The sequence below is a fragment of the Trachemys scripta genome, chromosome 6 (genome assembly GCF_013100865.1).
Source record: "Trachemys scripta elegans isolate TJP31775 chromosome 6, CAS_Tse_1.0, whole genome shotgun sequence".
Classification (NCBI taxonomy): domain Eukaryota; kingdom Metazoa; phylum Chordata; order Testudines; family Emydidae; genus Trachemys; species Trachemys scripta.
The window spans coordinates 39,221,423-39,240,248 of NC_048303.1; the positions used below are offsets into that span (position 1 = coordinate 39,221,423).

Sequence of the window (18,826 nt, forward strand, 5' to 3'; positions counted from 1 at the left end):
AGGTGTCACTGCTGATTTACTCAGACACTTTGACCTTACGGTTGCCTCTGAAAGTGCTTGACCTAGAAGTCAGTGCCCAAAGCAGTTTGCCGTTAGCACAGGATGCCAGTGTTATTGTTTGAATATAACAATGCTCACAGGATTTCCTCTGTCTAATAGCTATTCCTGCCTGGATGAATGTGTTAGGTGTCTGGAGCCCACTTGCTGCTTTGTAACACAGTACTGCAAGCATTCATGATCTCTGAAGTTGCTGGAGTGAATAACTAAACCAGAGTCAGCTGACTTTCAATCTCCAATCAGATAAACTGTGATGTAAGTGTTTAGCAGCTGCTAGGATCTGAATAAGGGTGCTGAAGTCTGAGATAGTACAGCATGGCTATACTGTTGTGGGAGGAATAAGAGAAGCTAAATAGTGCAATGGATGAGTCCAGCATTCTGAGGAGACGAGGGCTTCAGGTAGGAAACTGTCCATTCTTGTTTTCTCAATGAACCACTGATCATTTCAAAGTTCCTGTTTCATTCCTTTCCTGTACGACAAATGTATGGACAATTTTTTTTAAACCACATACCTTCAGTGTGATGTGTTGAGTGTCATGCTACAGGTACAACATGTAAGAATGCTCATCAGCTCTCCCTTCTGTAGGAACTGTCTGATGATTTGTCTGTCTCGGGGGGTGGGGGTGGGGAGTAATATCTATAAAGTATATTTAGAATAACATTTTCTACAGCAAAGAAGTTTGGTTTTTAATATGCTGACACTAACGATTTAAAAGTGCAATGTTCTGTGTAGTTAACTACAACTATGGTGATGTATATTGATATGTGTGATACACTAGCATGTCAAGGGGAATCTAAGCTTAGCATTACTGGGCATTCATAGCAGATGTGTGCAGCTGTTGATTGGAGTTTCAGCAATAATTAATATGGGCTACAGTTTCAAGTTTATCTTTTTCTGTAGGTTGGGAAAGCAGAAGAGGTACGGTGTATTTTTTTTTAAAGTAATTGATTTGTGATACCATGGTTGAATTTGTTACATTGTAAACAAAGTTACTTAATCATAAAGATGCATTTGAAGCTAAAACTGGGTAAAATAAGGCCATTATTTGGGGGATAAGTGGGTGTGGTGGGTTTTTTGTTTTGTTTTTGGAACTTCAACAAAGTCATGGCCATTTCAGCTGCATTGTAAGAATGATAAATAATTCAAAACATGCTTATCTAAATCACATTTTGCAAGCTATCATTCCACAGTATACCCCCCCCCCCCAAATTTCAAACAAATTGTTCATTTCACAAGTGCTGTGCACAATTGGGAATTTTTCATTTGTCTCTAATGGTTATTACTTTAGCTCAAAATCTGTACTTGCATATGTTAACTGCATATTAGACCACTTTAGTCCTTTTTAAAAATAATTAATATTAATTAAGGTCTGAAAATCAGTTTCTTAATAATACTAAATATGTGTAAGAAAATTCACAATTATGGATGGAATATGGTGACTCTCTTCAAAACTGAAGCAAAAAGGAGCACCACCTTAAACTATATGATTGTAGTCTATTGTTTATTTTTTAAAAAAAAAACCTTTCCTCAAGTCACTCTTAGCATTGAATGTACTTCCTTTCTTTTGTTTTCCTTTCCGCAATATTTCAATAGAGAGAGACAGAGAGAGAGGGAAAGCCCATGCTGTATGTGGGATCACTATGGCTTTGTTAAACAATGCAAAACTGTACAAAAAAGCTCTGTAACGCACCGAACTTTCAAAAGTTGTAAACTTCACAGAATCCTGGTGGTTCCTACTGAAATATGCTTCCAGATAACCCAGTTCTTCTAAAGACTGTTGTAATTTCAATCAGACAAATAAAACCAAAATAAAATCTTTAGTCATTATTGTATAACAAACCTTTTAAGTCACTGTGATAAAATATTTGTTCAAACTCCCTGGGACCTCTTATTGGTTAAAGTCCATTTGTTTTTCTTTAACTTTGTATTACTGTATTTGGCCATGAGAACTAGGTTAACTTTTGAAAATAAACTGCTTTTATACTTTCCTTAGTCTCTTAGAGCCTGAATCCTTCTTTTATATTAACTGATTGTGTGGGGGTGTATGTGTGTGGAGATCTCAACTACTATATACTGGGGTTGCCAGTGACAGCATTTAAGAGGATTTAACAGTTTCAAGAGGTAGATCTTCACAGTAAAAACAGATTTTCTCCTACTAAACCTGCTATAATCCACTGAGTAATGTAAACCAGATATCTGCCTTTTGACATGAATTGAACAGCATTCTGTACAGATTAAGGGATAAATAAAATTGTAATGCATATGTCTGTTGCAAAATTCTGTAGCATAAATATTTTCAAGATAACAAAACATTCTGTAATTTGTTTCTGTAATCTGCTATAACTTTATTAAATCTTTTTGTATGGATATTCAAATACATTTAATTGTATATTTACATTTTCCCATTATACTTAGCTGAGCATTTTTAAAGAGTGTGGAGAACAATGCACTAAATGTATTCCTAATATCAAAACCAGCAGTGCACACATGCAATACTGAATTGTTTTTAAAGAGGTGATGCACACCACATACCTGTGATTAGGATCCAGTCCTAAAGTGGAATGTTCACAATGTAAGGACCAGATCCTACAAACGCTTAATTTGGAACATAGTTCCACAAAAATCTATGCCCGTTAGCAAGTTCTGGCTGGATTAAGCCCCTAGATTGTAAACTCTCCAAGGCAGGGATTCAACCTTTACCTGTATAATACAACACACTAGAGGTGACGGGTGCCTTAAGTAGCACTAGTAATGCAAAGTAAGTAACATTTGTATTTAGTTGAAAGGTAAATTTTAAAGGATCACACATTATAAAATCAATGTCTATCTATTGTTATGCTGGACTGAACACTGTGGTACCTTTTCTGTCCATTTTTCTTCTTTCTTATACATTACAGATGCTTTCATTTAAAGACTTGTAACAATGTATATAGAAGTGCATCTATTATAAATGGTAAGTTAGTGATTTTTGCCTGTGGTTTTGGTCTTCAAGGAAAAGAGAACAAACTTCAGTTTGTCCATCTTCAAGCACAAAAGTTCGTGGGGTTACAACATTAGAAACAGGAGCCATGGAAATACAGCCATAGAGAAGCATTATAAATATGTGCATCTGAGTAGAAGGTGAACACTTGCTTAGTTGAAGGTTCACTTAACCTTCAAAGAGTAATCTTATCACAACTCTGATTTCTTATAAATTGATCATGTGATAATAGATCTTACATGTTTAACTTTGAAACCTGATTTGTAAAGGGTAAGGATTCTATATTACTGCATATTTTCATACATTTTCTACGCTGTTCACTCCAGCCCTTGTGTCAGAACACGTCTGTCATTTTTTTTTTTTTGAGATGGGGTCCTGATATGGTGATGCCTGCTGCCCAGCCACCACCATACTCTGGAAAAAACAGGAGGCTACTTGGATTGCATTTCAAAATATATAAAAACTATTACAAATTGCTGGACTTAAGTAAACCTCTGGCATTTTGATTTTGTTTAGACACTCAATTTTTCAAACAGAAACTGGCCCTTCCTACATCTCACCCTGACTAACTGAATCTGTTAATCATTTAACAACATTTTGATTTATTTCCTGTTACTGCTATTATTGGATACAACCGTAAAAAGGTAGAAATAGGTGACTACGAAGCTCTAAATGACTTTTGTACCTTGTCAATGAACGGGTTCTCTATAAAGTGATTTTGAGGCATCAACCAAAAAACTAACTTCTTTTTCTAGCTGCATTCTGGTGATGTCATTAAACACTGACATTTCATTCTGATTCTGAAATGTCAAGTATACTGTAGTGGGTATGTGAAAAGATACCACTTGAAGATGATGATCATTAAAAGTAACCAACAACAGAAGCAACTTCCATATTTAGAGAGTTTTTTCCACAGTCCTATGTTTTGTTCAGTGATTCTGATTTCCTTCCTTGTTCATAATTTGTCTTTGTCTTGTTCTCGAGTTCGGTTTCAGAAAGCAGAGAGGCAGCTGAGATATATTCAGTGGCATGTGCTAAAATGCTTAGACATCACATTGCTGAGATTAGGATCCGTAGCTCAGAATTTCCTTGCTGTTGACTGGTCTCTCAGCCCTAATACTAGTCTAATATGGTTTGTGTTTACACGATCCTTCAAAAAATACATAAAAGTAAAGTACTTTTTGTGATAAGTCATGGGTGAAATGATGCTCTTTCCCTTCATTGGGGAGGGAGAGAACATGGGAAAGTTGAATTATTGTTGCCAGTGCTAGATAGGCACTCTGATGATACCATCTCTTTTCTGCAGAAAAGAGGTGTTTTTTCATTAAGGGACATACTTCCTGTTTAGAAAATTCTTACTGGGCCTTCCGTTCAATTATGTTCACATGCCCCCTACAGCTGGTTCAGTATCCATTCTGTGAGGCCCAGAAACTTGTCTCTCTCACCAACAGAAGTTGGTCCAATACAAGATGTTACCTCACCCATTGTCTCTCTAGTTTCAGTTCTGGCTTTGTTGCTGGTGATGGTAAATACCTTCTTGCATAGCCTGGGGGAGAGCATACAGAGGAGCTTCTTGGAGCAATGTATGAATTGATGTTATGCTAATGTATGAGACACTGCAACTGGCCATGCATAGTGAAACCATCATGCGCTGAAATCTTGGACATAGTAGGTCCAGGACTTCCATAACACAGAAATATGGGATTTCCCAAGTTCTTACTCACTGCTTCTACCAGTACGACTTCAGACAGAGAAGGAGTAATTTCCCAGAAAAATCACCGTTTGAGGCTGCTACGCCACACAGTTTTCTTGGTGGGAAAGGAAGCCCTGGATCCTGTTACCTATAGAGAAATAATTCTTCTCAGAATATTGGAAATTGACATAAAAGTTGGTCCCTTACTCTGTTCATTGGGGTTGGGGAGAACATACTATGTATGAAAGGAAATGAAATAAGCAAGGAAATGGCAGTGACATTATAACTGCTTTTTTGTTGACTTAATAGAGGAATGGGAATGTGTTTTGATGGTAGCCTGTTGGAGAAAACTGATGATAGAAGCTGGAAAATGTTCATTAGACCTTACCCTGTGTTTCAGGCTCAGAGGAAGGAGATTAAAGAAGTTAGTTTTCTAGAGGAGGGGCTAGAGAGGCTGTTAGCATTTTCTACTCACTCAGGAGCTGTGTACAATACATTCTCACTCTTTTAGGACATGGGGGGCCTGATTCATCTTTTTACAAAGGTATAATTTCACTGAATGGAGTCATAGCATTGTAGAAGGGGAGTGACACAATCGTGAATTGGGCCTGAGATATGTGCCTTTGCCTGTTAGTAAGAAGAAAAGAAAATAACTTGGTGTGTGAAGAAAAGGGGAAACCCAGTGGTGGAGGCAGGTAGAGGATCTGGAATCTTTGCTTGCACGGTTTGGTTTCTAACATGTAGTTTCTGTATGGGTTTCCTTCTGAAAATAGGCACTCAATTAATCCACAAAGAATCAATGCATTTGCTTGTGTGTTTATTTTTTATATAGATCTGAACATTGAAAAAGGGGTCTGTGTGAGCAAGATTGTCTGACTGTAGTTAAAAATGTAATTTCATACACTCGTAGTTAAGTGTTCAGTGTTTGTTGATATAACTATGTCTAGATTCCTTTTAACAGTTTCTGTGGGCACCATGTTGGAAGCCAGAACATCTTTATTCTATCCTGATACAGAAAAATAAGAACCTTGTGTGGTGCTTTCTAATGGATAGATACCACAGTGACAGCTGTCTTAGAAGTGCCTGAGATAGACAATGCTTCTGTAAGATGAGAGACTGATGCAAAAAACACTTTTCCTTTCCTCGTTAGCTGTCACTTCTGTGGGCCTGATAGAGTGCACAATCTCTTGATCAGTTAATTCACCTGTATTTTCAAGGTATTCATCCATTGTTGCATGTTTGTCAAGCTTTCTAAAACACTCTTTCTTTTGTCAAACATCTCTTTTTTGCTATTATGGCCACTATAAAAGTCAGTCTTCCTGAAAGGGTTAACATTTCTCTCATCGGTTCACTTGTCTCTGTGGTGTGGTCACCTCATAGCAAGTAAAGAGAACTGCTATATTCTTAGCCAGTGTATTTGGCATTAGGCCAGACTCTGTCTGTAGCCCATATCGTACTTCTCACTAATGCCTTTTGATAATTGCACTACCATTTCTTGATAATGCCTACAATATGTCACAGAACTGACTGACTGGTATTATGTTGGGAAGGAGAGACATAAACTTAATGTTCCTTCATATCAGATCCATTGGTGAGCAGTGCCTCTCAGCAGAGGAATCTTGAGATGGTTCGAATCAAGCTCTGTCATGTTCTTTGAGCCATATGCAAAACCAGTTTTCCGGTTCAGTGTGCAGTAGTTACCACCAATTCCCAAATAACTCATCTTGTCCTAGAAAACAATGAATATATTTAATTTTAATAAATAGTTCATGCATACCTCTAATTAGTACCACTATCATTGCTTGATTACATTAAGAATTGTTCTTTGTGGGATTTTTTTTATCTCATAGCTGTGCCCATCTAGTGTGGTTTGACAGACAGGTTGACTAGTATAGACTTAATGCAGTGGCAACAAGTAATTAACTTAGTTCCCGTTAAATCACATGGAAATAGTAACATTGATTGTAATTGTCTTTCTGCTCCATTGTGAGAAGCTTCCCTTAAGTTGCTTTACATTTCCCTTCCACTTGCCTACGCCATTGCTACTTTTTTCAGTCACATTTGGCCTAAGGATTTTTCAAATTTATTTTTACTTTCTGATATATTGCTTACGCTTTTAAAACATTATATGTGTTATTTCTTTGAGTTATAGGTTGTTCCCACTCCCACAGATGTTAACATATTCTTAAATCCATTTCCCATTATGTTGAAACCATTGCCTTTTTGATTACAGTAGTGTTATCCAACTATATATTACAAATAAATTTAAAACAATCCTAAAAGAATGTTAAGGTTGCAAAGTTAGGAAATGCCAGAATCAAGGCTGTCCATGCATCTTCTACATGTGTATTTTGATAGTTAGTTTTTAATTACCTGATCTCACATGGGGGGGGGGGGGGATTCCTTTAATTTTTCTGAGAAAGTGAAATTGACAAGAGCCTTCCAGCCCAGTGCCTGGAGAGGTAAAGCACCATAGTTCTCTGCCTCCCTCCAGCTCTGGCAACCAAAACGACAGAGAGGCAACCTAGTGACCGAGGATGTGGAAAAAGCTAATGTACTCAATGATTTTTTTGCCTCTGTCTTCACGCACAAGGTCAGCTCCCAGATTGCTGCACTGGGCAGTACAGCATGGGGAGAAGGTGACCAACCCTCTGTGGAGAAAGAAGTGGTTCGGGACTATTTAGAAAAACTGGACGTGCACAAGTCCATGGGGCCGGATGCGCTGCATCCGAGGGTGCTAAAGGAGTTGGCGGGTGAGATTGCAGAACCATTAGCTATTATTTTTGAAAACTCATGGCGATCGGGGGAGGTCCCAGATGACTGGAAAAAGGCTAATGTAGTGCCCATCTTTAAAAAAGGGAAGAAGGAGGATCCGTGGAACTACAGGCCAGTCAGCCTCACCTCAGTCCCTGGAAAAATCATGGAGCAGGTCCTCAAGGAATCAATTATGAAACATTTAGAGGAGAGGAAAGTGATCAGGAACAGTCAGCATGGATTCACGAAGGGGAAGTCGTGCCTGACTAACCTAATTGCCTTCTATGATGAGATAACTGGCTCTATGGATGAGGGGAAAGCAGTGGATGTGTTATTCCTTGACTTTAGCAAAGCTTTTTATACGGTGTCCCACAGTATTCTTGCCGCCAAGTTAAAGAAGTATGGGCTGGATGAATGGACTGTAAGGTGGATAGAAAGCTGGCTAGATCGTCGGGCTCAACGGGTAGTGATCAATGGCTCCATGTCTAGTTGGCAGCCGGTTTCAAGCGGAGTGCCCCAAGGGTCGGTCCTGGGGCCGGTTTTGTTAATGATCTGGAGGATGGTGTGGACTGCACTCTCAGCAAGTTTGCAGATGACACTAAACTAGGAGGCGTGGTAAATACACTAGAGGGTAGGGATCGGATACAGAGGGACCTAGACAAATTAGAGGATTGGGCCGAAAAAAACCTGATGAGGTTCAACAAGGACAAGTGCAGAGTCCTGCACTTAGGACGGAAGAATCCCATGCAGTGCTACAGACTAGGGACCGAATAGCTAGGTAGCAGTTCTGCAGAAAAGGACCTAGGGGTCACAGTGGACGAGAAGCTGGATATGAGTCAACAGTGTGCTCTTGTTGCCAAGAAGGCTAACGGCATTTTGGGCTGTATAAATAGGGGCATTGCCAGCAGATCGAGGAACGTGATCGTTCCCCTTTATTCGACATTGGTGAGGCCTCATCTGGAATACTGTGTCCAGTTTTGGGCCCCACACTACAAGAAGGATGTGGAAAAATTGGAAAGAGTCCAGCGGAGGGCAACAAAAATGATTAGGGGTCTGGAGCACATGACTTATGAGGAGAGGCTGAGGGAACTGGGATTGTTTAGTCTCCAGAAGAGAAGAACGAGGGCGGATTTGATAGCAGCCTTCAACTACCTGAAGGGGGGTTCCAAAGAGGATGGAGCTCGGCTGTTCTCAGTGGTGGCAGACGATAGAACAAAGAGCAATGGTCTCAAGTTGCAGTGGGGGAGGTCCAGGTTGGATATCAGGAAAAACTATTTCACTAGGAGGGTGGTGAAACACTGGAATGCGTTACCTAGGGAGGTGGTGGAGTCTCCTTCCTTGGAGGTTTTTAAGGCCCGGCTTGACAAAGCCCTGGCTGGGATGATTTAGCTGGGAATTGGTCCTGCTTTGAGCAGGGGGTTGGACTAGATGACCTCTTGAGGTCCCTTCCAACTCTGATATTCTATGATTCTATGAGAGACCTGAGGTGCTCAGCCTGTCTGGCCCTAGAGTTGAGTGGGAGGAGTAGAGTCAAGATGCTTAGCCTTGGCAGCCCTTCTGGAAAGATTTTGTCAATTTCAGTTTCTGTCAGGGGCCAGGCAGAAAGTGAAATTAACAAGACCCTTCCTAGTGGTCAGCTGGGGAACTGTCATTTTAGATTTTCTTGACAGCAGAAACTTCCAGCAAAACTTAAGTTTTTTTTCCCATGGAAAATTTTGGTTTTGTGAAGAGTGTTTTTGGTGAGAAAATCATTCAGAAGAAATATTTCTGACCAGTTCTAATCTATATCCTCTCCTGAGTCCTGCCTCTCTTTCCCACAACTCCCCCCCCCCCCCCCCCCGCTTGCCTCTCCCCCCCGCTCCTCTCAAACCATACATCCTCTGGTTCCTGCTCTCATGGTCACCCATTCCGTTTCTCATCCATCTGCCTGGATACCAGCAGAGGGGGCATTGAAAGTACAGAGATTGAGTCCTGATCCGCTCCTGCAGCCTTTGGATGGAGCATGCTCAATCCGACAAGCTTCGGAGATTTTAGCTGCCACGCTAACATGTCTCTATTGAGCATTTGAGAAATGAGATTTTTTGGGAGGCTTGTTACTTATCCAAATTTGAGCACATATTTCACAGGGATGGCAAAAGACTCATCCCTGTGTGACAGTGACACTCCTGACAGAATTTAAGTCCCTGCTCCAAAGCAGGTAGATGCTACAGCTTCTCAATGAAGCAAAATAACTTTTTTTTTTTAAACATGGGCAAAATGTGTTTCTCTGTGTTCTCAGAAACAGTTGAACCATTTTAGTTGCAGCTCTCCAAGAAATTCAGCTTGGAGAATTGCAGTCCAAACCGTTAAAGTTTGGCAAAGATCTAAGCAACTGAGAGCAGAGTCTCTGATCATGGAAATTCAGGCAACCTTAACTACCAGTGCTGACTGTAATGACCTTGAGGTTTACATTATTATGCTGAAACTTGTTTTCAGATACCTGGTATCCAGATGGATTTGTAGAATGCACACACTGGATTGGTATATGGAACATATATTTTAGTAAGCTGCTTTTAGAGATAGATGGTATGTTACGTCAAACTTTTGTAGTCCTTTCAGGTGTTGGCATTTGATTTTTCTTTTTTTCCTTTTTTGATGGTTAACTTAAAGAACCAGAATTTCCAGGGGTATATGTTGTTATACTGCTGTTATTGTTTATGTACCACTGCAAAGTACTATATTAAGTAGGAAGACAAGGGCCTGGCCCCAAGAAACTTAGTCTAGCACAATAAAACAGAACATGGTTGTGAGGGAAGGCAGAGTAGAAAAGTGGAGAGACTGCAGTCAAAAAAGAGAAAAATCAAAACTGCTAATTGTAAAGCGGTGTACAAGGAGTTGATTTCATTTGTTTTTATTTGAATTTACTTTTGGTATTGGTTCATTAAAATTAATTTCTTTTAATTAAGCCAGTGAAGAGGAAGGAAATAAATCTAATTTCAGCAACTGAGAGAAGCTAGCTAAGAGTGAGTTTCTCAGATGGGTAATGATCAGAACTGGATTTCTGGGGGGGGGGGGAAATCCTAAAACTGTAATTGAAGCAAAATCCTTGTGTAACAGAAGATCATTGCTTTTGCAGATTCTCAATCTTGCTTAAAACGCTCTCTTCAGGAACTTAACCTTGTCTGCTTTTTAGTGATCTCTAATTCCAAAAACTGGAAATCCTTTGGCTGAGTTTGAGAATACAAATTTAACTGTGTTGAAAATTCAGAGAGCCACATGCCTAGGGCTGCCCATTGATTTTTACACACTCAGCAGGATCACAGTGGATTTTTTTTTCTTTGAGAGTGCAGCTCAGGCACATTTCTTTGGAAAATTTACTCCTTACCTGGAAAGTTGCTAGTAGAATTTAATGCTTTTTATGAACAGTGTCTTAGTTTTAAGTGGTTTCTGTTTTTGCAAGATTAGTAAACACATAAGTAAAATGAAGGAACAGTGTGGAGGAAAATGTAAGAGGTGTTAATATCATGCCCAAGTTGAAATCTGTATTCATGTTACCTGGATTCATTCTTATTGATTAGTTGATGTCTTAGCCACCCCCACCCACTCAAGAGCAAACAATAACTTTTTTTAATACACAAAAGATTGTAATAATTTACTGGGTGTGAGTTCAGTAGTGATCAAATGAGTTAAGTTATTAGACGATATCTCATACTATTTGATGTTGAAAAATAGCAGATTTGACATGCAGGCATGAGTCTGCATATTATCTTCACATTTTATCAGTTTTGCCCTGAATAACTGTACTTGTCTGTTGGCTACAATTTGGAGTTGCTCTAAGGCCAAGGTGATCAAAATGTACAGTTTACTTGAGATGGCTGGGCACTGTGATGGCTGGGGTGGAAAGGGGAAGATCTTACACTGAGCCAATATATAATTGATCACCGAATATGGAATTTTACTGGCTTCCTTTTCTTTTCTTGCTGTTTCCTGTCCTCAAGCCCATTTACTTTCTGAAGTATTCTCAGCTTTGTTTTGTTCATTCTTATAGTTGATATAGCTTTCTATTCCGTGGACTGTATTGACATGCCTCATAGATATCTGAACATAATTATGCAGCTTTGATGGCTCTCATGGGTGGTTTGGTTGCAGTGATCATTCATGTTTGACACTTGGCAGAATATACACAAGGTACTTGAAGATATCTCACATGACTCTCTGTTCTGATCTTCAAAAGATGGCAACCTCTGGCTTAAGGAGCTCCATTAACTGAAAATATGTTACTGGTAGATTGTCTTCCTTACTAGTTGATCTGGATGTTACCCCTTCTTCAAGTTCCAACTCTCCTCTACAACATCAAGTTCATCCTTCCTCTCTTGTCTTCAAGTTTCTGTGTAACTTTTCCTCTCCCTATATATCCATTTTTACATTGCCTCTCTTCCACTCTGCTAATGATGCCAGCTTTTGTGCCCCTTTGTCCTTCTAACACAGTTGTGTCTGGGCTTTCTTCTATGCCATCCTCTCAATGTAGAATGCCTACCTTGAGTTATCCTTGTAAGACCACTGCCATCTTCTCATTCACATCCTAACAGAAGATTCTTGCTATGGCACCTATGACAAGGCTCTGAAATAATTGATGAAGGTCTCCGTCTGCAAAATTAAAAATACGTTTTCAGAGAGTGTGGCCAGTCATCTGACCATTTTCCTGGTACATTGGACTCCTTTTTCCTATCCTCCCTCTGTTTTGTTCACTTGGAGTGTAAGCTCTTCAGTTTAGGGACAGTGCCTCCTTCAGTGTTTCTGTAGCACCAAGCACATGATGGGTGCTGCAACAGTAATGTTAAAATCAGAATTTTAGAATTGACCCTAAGTGGTTATAAACTTATAGCATGTGGTTTTAGCTTGCTTTTTTTTTCTATCTATCTGGTAATGAGCCTAGAAAATACAGATCAATGCCATGCTCCTTTGATGCTGAACCCAGTAAAGCTGGTTGTGAGGTTTATAGATGCATAAAGCAGTGTGTTCTTGTCTTTAGGCTCTAACAAGATGCTGGGGGTGGGTGGGTGCGGGGGTGGGGGGGAATCCTGGCACTTTTAAATTGATGCATTTCTACAATGTGGGCCATTCTAGAAACTTTAAATATGAACTCACTATTTTTTTTTGTTTATCTACTAAAGCACCACGAAAGAAATGTAGTAATTGATGAGAATCTGGTTTAATATTTATCCACCACTGCTCCCCTCACAACATTGCAGTGTCTTTTATACAAATAACAGCCATAATGATTACACTGCTGTACAGCCAAAATGCTTCTGAAATATATGTAGTCAAACTTTACTAATTCTGGGTCACTGAGAACGAAAATGATGCTTGAAATTGTTGATTGGCTCTAGTTTTCAAGATCTGCTATTGGGTCAGTATATACGACCCTTGACTTGGGAATGGCGGAGGATAAGTGAGTTATAAAGGGAAAGGATCTCAATTTAAACTAGAAATGACTAAAATACATCTTTGACTGGATCTATGAATAAATCTATGACTGGGTTTGGACAGTATTTGCTTTTTAGGCAAAACAATGAATGATGCAATCTGAAGCTGGTATTGCATCATACATGATATGAATTGCATCATGTTATTCCTAGAAGTCATTGATGGTGCAATCATAACGAAGCTTACATCACTCTGCCGAACAAATTGCCCTATATCAGTTCTAGAAATCATACAGTGTCGTGCTCTCTTATTTGTCAGTGTTTGATTTTGCAAAGGGACACGTTTCTGTTTAGCCAAAGTGAGCAGAGATGCCTCGTACTTGTGTGAACAGTGCAGATAACTTCTGCTATGTTTGTGGTGAAGTGACTTTTGCATCACAAAAGTGCAGTATAACCACTATGGTTAAGAAAGCCTATCACCTTTAGTTTGGTTGCAAAATTGGAGATCAGGACAAGAGGTGGGCACCACACATATGCTGCAACACTTGTGCAACCAATCTTCGCCAGTGGTTGAACAGGAAAAGGAAATCTATGCCTTTTGCAGTGCCAATGATTTGGAGAGAGCCGACAGATCATACCAGCAATTGTTACTTCTGCATGGTGCCTCCAGTTGGGAAAGGTGTGTCAAAGAAGAAAAAGTGGACTGTGCAATATCCAAACATTCCATCAGCTATATGCCCAGTACCCCACGGAGGAGGACTGCCGGTTCCTGCTGTACCAGAATCCTTCTCACTTGAGTCAGACGAGGAAGAGGATGAAACTTCTGGTCCTGAACCATCAATGTTACAGGACCCACGTTTTCTCCCACCCTCCTCTGAACCACACCTCATAACACAAGGTGAACTGAATGACCTTGTCAGGGATTTGGAACTACCCAAGAGTAAGGCAGAGCTGTTGGGCTCCAGACTACAGCAGTGGAATCTCCTGGCAGGTGATGTTAGGGTTTCCAAGTGATACCAGACACCTCTGTGTTCTTGGGGAACCAGGGTGCAGTATCCAGCCTGACTCATGAAAGACACTCCTCCACTCCCCCCCCCAGTCTCTGCTTAAACCAAAACCCATCAGAGGAAGAAAACTTGCAGAGAGCAGTGAAGGGCATTGGGAGACACACCTAGACCTCTCCTGACAAGGGTGACAAGATTAAGACATCTCCATTAGCATACAGAATGGAGAGCAGAGACAACTCCCCTAGCCTCATCTGCATGAAAGATGGGACAGGAAGACATCTCAATTTACATAAAGAATGGAGAACAGAGAACCACACTGAATTCTGGGACCAGAAAAAGCAGGGAAGCACTGCACCAGGGGAATCTCTGCTCCAGATGCTAGTGAACCTATGTCTGCACACACCCAGCTCAGCAATTATCAGACCAATTCTAGTAATGAATCCTTAATTGATATCCAAATACTGAAGCAGCCTAGTTGCATTGTGAGCTCCCTGGAAGAAAACACCACCCATAGCCAAGAGTGATCAGCTCCTATTGTCTAGTCTAAAGAAAACCCTTGAGTCATCAGTTTACCTATAAACAAATCTAGTGTTCTCCCTTGAACCATTGTATTTTCTCTACAAAAATCCCTACTCACCCCCTAGTCAGGGTTCTGATGCTTAGATCCCCACTATGCATCAGTTCCACTGGAACTCCATCTCCTGACTGATTGTGCTGGGGGCTCTGCCTGTCTCCAGCATTCAGAACCCTCAGCTACCACCATCATCTGGGAACCCTGACCAGTTCAAGCCTCATGGAGTGGGTGAGACCCCCCCCACCCCCCTCTCTGTTTTCCTTTCTACCTTAGGTATTAACCTTTAATCATGTATATTATGTTGGTTTAGTCCTCCTTGTGTAGTTATTACTATTATTCAATAAATAACTTCTATGGTTAAGTTGGTTGCTTCTCTCTCTCTTGCTGAACTTTACTCATTTGTGTTTTTAGCTTCCCCCATTCACTCTACAGCAACGCTTCTTTTACCTAAGCTAAAGATCCCTGCAGTGCCCAAAATACTGTGGGGTTTGCTCATCGAGTAGGTTACTGCCAGTACAGTTGTGTTGGGGGAGTGAGGATAGGGACATGCTGAATCTGGGACGCATAAGGGTAACAGCTTGAAAGTCCTGCTTGACCCAGTCCATGGAGCCCAGGGGCATATAAGGAGAGACAGCTTGAAAGTGCTGCTTCCTCCAGCCCAGTGAGTCCAGAGACATATAAGGGGTCAGCTTGACAGTGCTGATTGACCCAGTCTGCTCAGACTTGCTGTTAATGTACATGGCGTGTGTGGGTGTTCATCCGGTTCTGGGGTGGGAGTAACCCAGTCCTAGGGACTCTAGGTCCTGCAAGATAGCTCCATTGGGAGGGGATTTGCAGAAGGGAGAAGTAGAGCTCCATATGTAAACACAAGTGACACAAGCAGTACATTGACAGGATTACAGAACCCCCTTCCCCAGAGGAGTAACCCGAATAAATGAGCATACCCCAAAGTAGTGGGCAAATCTGGTAACACATGTTTCGTGACCGTCAAAAGGATCTTGTCCCATTCTTCTTCATGGAAAGTGATCTTGTAGCCTGCAACATCATCGATGGTGTGATGGCAGCCCTCAACATCGTTCACGATCCAGATGAGTGGAGACTGTTCATTGATTCATCGAAGACGAGTCTTAAAGCTGTTTCACTGCATAATGGCAATGTTTTGCCATCAATTCCAGTTGGTCATGCAGTCCATATGAAGGAAACCTATGATAACACGAAACAACTTTTGAGGTGCATAAACTATGACCAACATCAGTGGCAGCTTTGTGGCGATTTGAAGGTTGTTGTTGTCTTGCTTGGTCTGCAGACTGGATCCACAAAGTACTGCTGTTTTTTCTGCGAATGGGATAGTCATGCAAGAGATTCCCACTACATCAAGAAAGATTAGCTACTCCGACAGTCATTGGAGCCTGGGAGGAAAAGTGTTCAGCATCCACCACTTGTTGAATCAAGGAAGATTTTGTTACCCCACATCAAGCTGGGTCTGATGAAGAACTTTGTCAAGGCCATTGACAAAACACAAGCAGCTTTCAAGTACCTCTGTGGAAAATTTCCAAAGTTAAGTGAAGCTAAGATAAAGGAAGGTGTCTTTGTTGGTCCTCAGATTCGTGAACTTCTTCGAGATGATGCATTTGACCATGCACTGCGTGGCAAGGAAAAGACGGAATGGAAAGCCTTCCAGTTAGTGGCAATAAATTTTCTCGGAAACAACAAGGCAGACAACTACAGGTCGTTGGTGGAAAACCTCCTCCAGGCATACAAAAGCCTTGGTTGCAACATGTCACTAAAGATACATTTTTTGCACTCTCTAGATTTTTTTCCACTGAACTGCGGAGCAGTGAGTGACGAGCACGGTGAGCGATTTCACCAGGACATTGCAACAATGGAGAAATGCTATCAGGGCAAATGGAGCCCATCAGTGCTTGCAGACTATTGCTGGACAGTGCCAAGAGATGCTCCATTTAATGAATACAAGAGACAAGCCAAGAAGCACCGAGTAGACACTGAATAGGACTAAACCATGTACATAATAGTTTTTTGCCTTTTGTTTCATAATAAATTTTATTTATATAACCCTTTTGCTAATTTTTAAAGTGTTACATAAACAGGACAGGTGAAATATTATCATGTAAAGCAACCATAAACACATGAAAAGAACTAGGTTTACAATTTATTATTAAAACTGTACACAATATACATAGACATAAAATGTAAAAACTTAAATATCTTAAACAGTAGCCAATCAGTTGTTTTAATTGTCGTATTTGAATTCAGCACACCAAAATACATCATAAATAGCACATTTTATCTCTGAAGCAGACGACTTCTCAAAAATTGTAGACCAGTGTTATCTCTGTTCAACAGGACGCAGTAGGAGAAAGGAGTAACTACTGCAGGGCATTGCCATAACTAGCAGTGTTAATAGGAGAGCATCCTGCAGACTAATGGCTTTAGACAGTCAAGCAATTGGAGCCAATCCATTAGTTATGCATTTTTGTTTTAAATGTAAGAGGACCAGAACAATGCCACCATGGCTAAACAGCAGAATAAAAGTCAGATAGAGGCAAAAAGGTATCCATTAAAAATTAGAAGTTAAATTTTACTGAGGGGAAAAAAAGAGAGGAGCATAAACTCTGATAAGTCAAATGTAAAAGGGTAATTAGGCAGGCCAAAAAAGCATTTGGAGGGCAATTAACAGCAACATTTTTAAGTACTTCAGAAGCAGGAAACCTGCTAAATATTGGGGAGGTACTGAATGATCAAGGTGCTGAAGGAGCACTCAAGGAAGATGAGGCCATTGTAGAGAAGCTAAATAAACTCTTTGCATTGGTCTTCACTGCAGAGAATGTGAGGGAGATTCCCATACATGACCCATTCTTTTGAGGTGACAAATCTGAGTAACCGTTCCAGATTGAAGTGTCAATAGAGCAGGTTTGGAAAAAATTGATAAGTAGAAAAAGTAATAAATTACCAGGACCAGGTGGTATTCACCCAACCTGTGGAACTCATTGCCAGAGGATGTTATCGAGGCCAAAAGTATATCTGAGTTCAAAAAATAATTTAAGTTCATGGAGGATAGATCCATCAATGGTTAGTATGCAAGATGGCTGTGGATGCAACCCCATGTCCCTAAACCTCTGACTGCCAGAAGCTGGGACTGAAGGATAGAGGATGGATCCCTCAATAATTGCCTTGTTCTGTTCATTCCCTCTGAAGCATTTGGGATGGGCCACTGTTGGAAGACAGGATACTGGGCTAGCTGAACCATTGGTCTAACCAGTATGGCTGTTCTTATAAAACAGCTATGATAGTGCTGCAAGAATGAGATGCAGCAAGTTATCGCTGATGCATTTTTCCTTTGCTAGCAATTGTTCTTGCTACAGCCCAGGCTCTGTTAGAGTTTAGTTTACAAAGTTTACAATTTAAAGTTTACAATTTTCTTAATGTTTTAAGACCTGAAGTAGAAATTGGACATATTTTTTCTTAATTTAAAGTGAGGCATTGACTGAATGTTCTGCTATACTTGCTATTACTCTGAGAAAATAATAAATACAGTAGTTGAAAAATATCTTTTAAAAATTCTGTAAATATTTTTGCATACTTTTCTGATCTACTGTAGTCAGATGTGCTAGCTGTGAGATTGTTCTTTAATAGAAATAACTTTTCTGATCAGTCTATTGGCTTGGTACAGAGTGTGACTTGATGACCCGTTGTTGGAGGCAAATGAGGTTAGCAAAAAATGAAAGCTTATCATTAATAAGAAATGTACTACCTTGCACTTGCCTGGATCCTCAGAAAAACTTGTCTGAATTTGTAGCTTGGACCCAGCTTTAGTTCATGTTATATAGCACCTTTCCTCAGAAGAGCTCTATGCACTTCACAAAAATTAATGGGTTTAGCTTCACAACATTTCTGTGAAGGATCATAGAGGTAAGGAAGGGGAAATAGTCTGATTATTCAGTACATCCTACACGAGTGCAGAATTGTTCCATACAGCTTATCTTCTAGAGTGTTGTTCAGGTGTTCTTAAAAATTACAGGCGTCTCACATTTCCCTATGGAGATTATTCCAATTCAGTCTAAATTAATCCATTCTCTGTTACATGCTGTTATTCCCAGTTATACCCCTGTGTTTCACACGACGTAATAATTCTCTCTCTCCTTGGTGTTTACACCCTTCAAATGTTAGTAGGTTCTCCATGTCTCCTTTTGCCTCTTTGGTCTTCAATTTGCCAAGTTACACATATGGAAATCTTTTTTACTCTTTCAGTGATTTGGAAAGCATTTTTGTCGCTTTTCTTCGAATAGCCTGGTACTGTGTAATTAAATACAATATTCTAGGTGCAGTAGTATAAA

The 18,826-nt window shown here is 40.2% G+C and overlaps 1 protein-coding gene across 1 annotated transcript in view; it reads left to right on the forward strand.

The window, feature by feature from the left end:
• The first annotated feature begins 363 nt into the window (after positions 1–363).
• The window catches only part of MAST4 (microtubule associated serine/threonine kinase family member 4), a 262,752-nt gene continuing 244,289 nt past the window's right edge, over positions 364–18,826 (forward strand). The window contains exon 1 of the mRNA XM_034773436.1: positions 364–456. Coding sequence (XP_034629327.1) covers positions 418–456 — 39 coding nt within the window. The 5' untranslated portion in view covers positions 364–417. The remainder of the gene's footprint in view (positions 457–18,826) is intronic.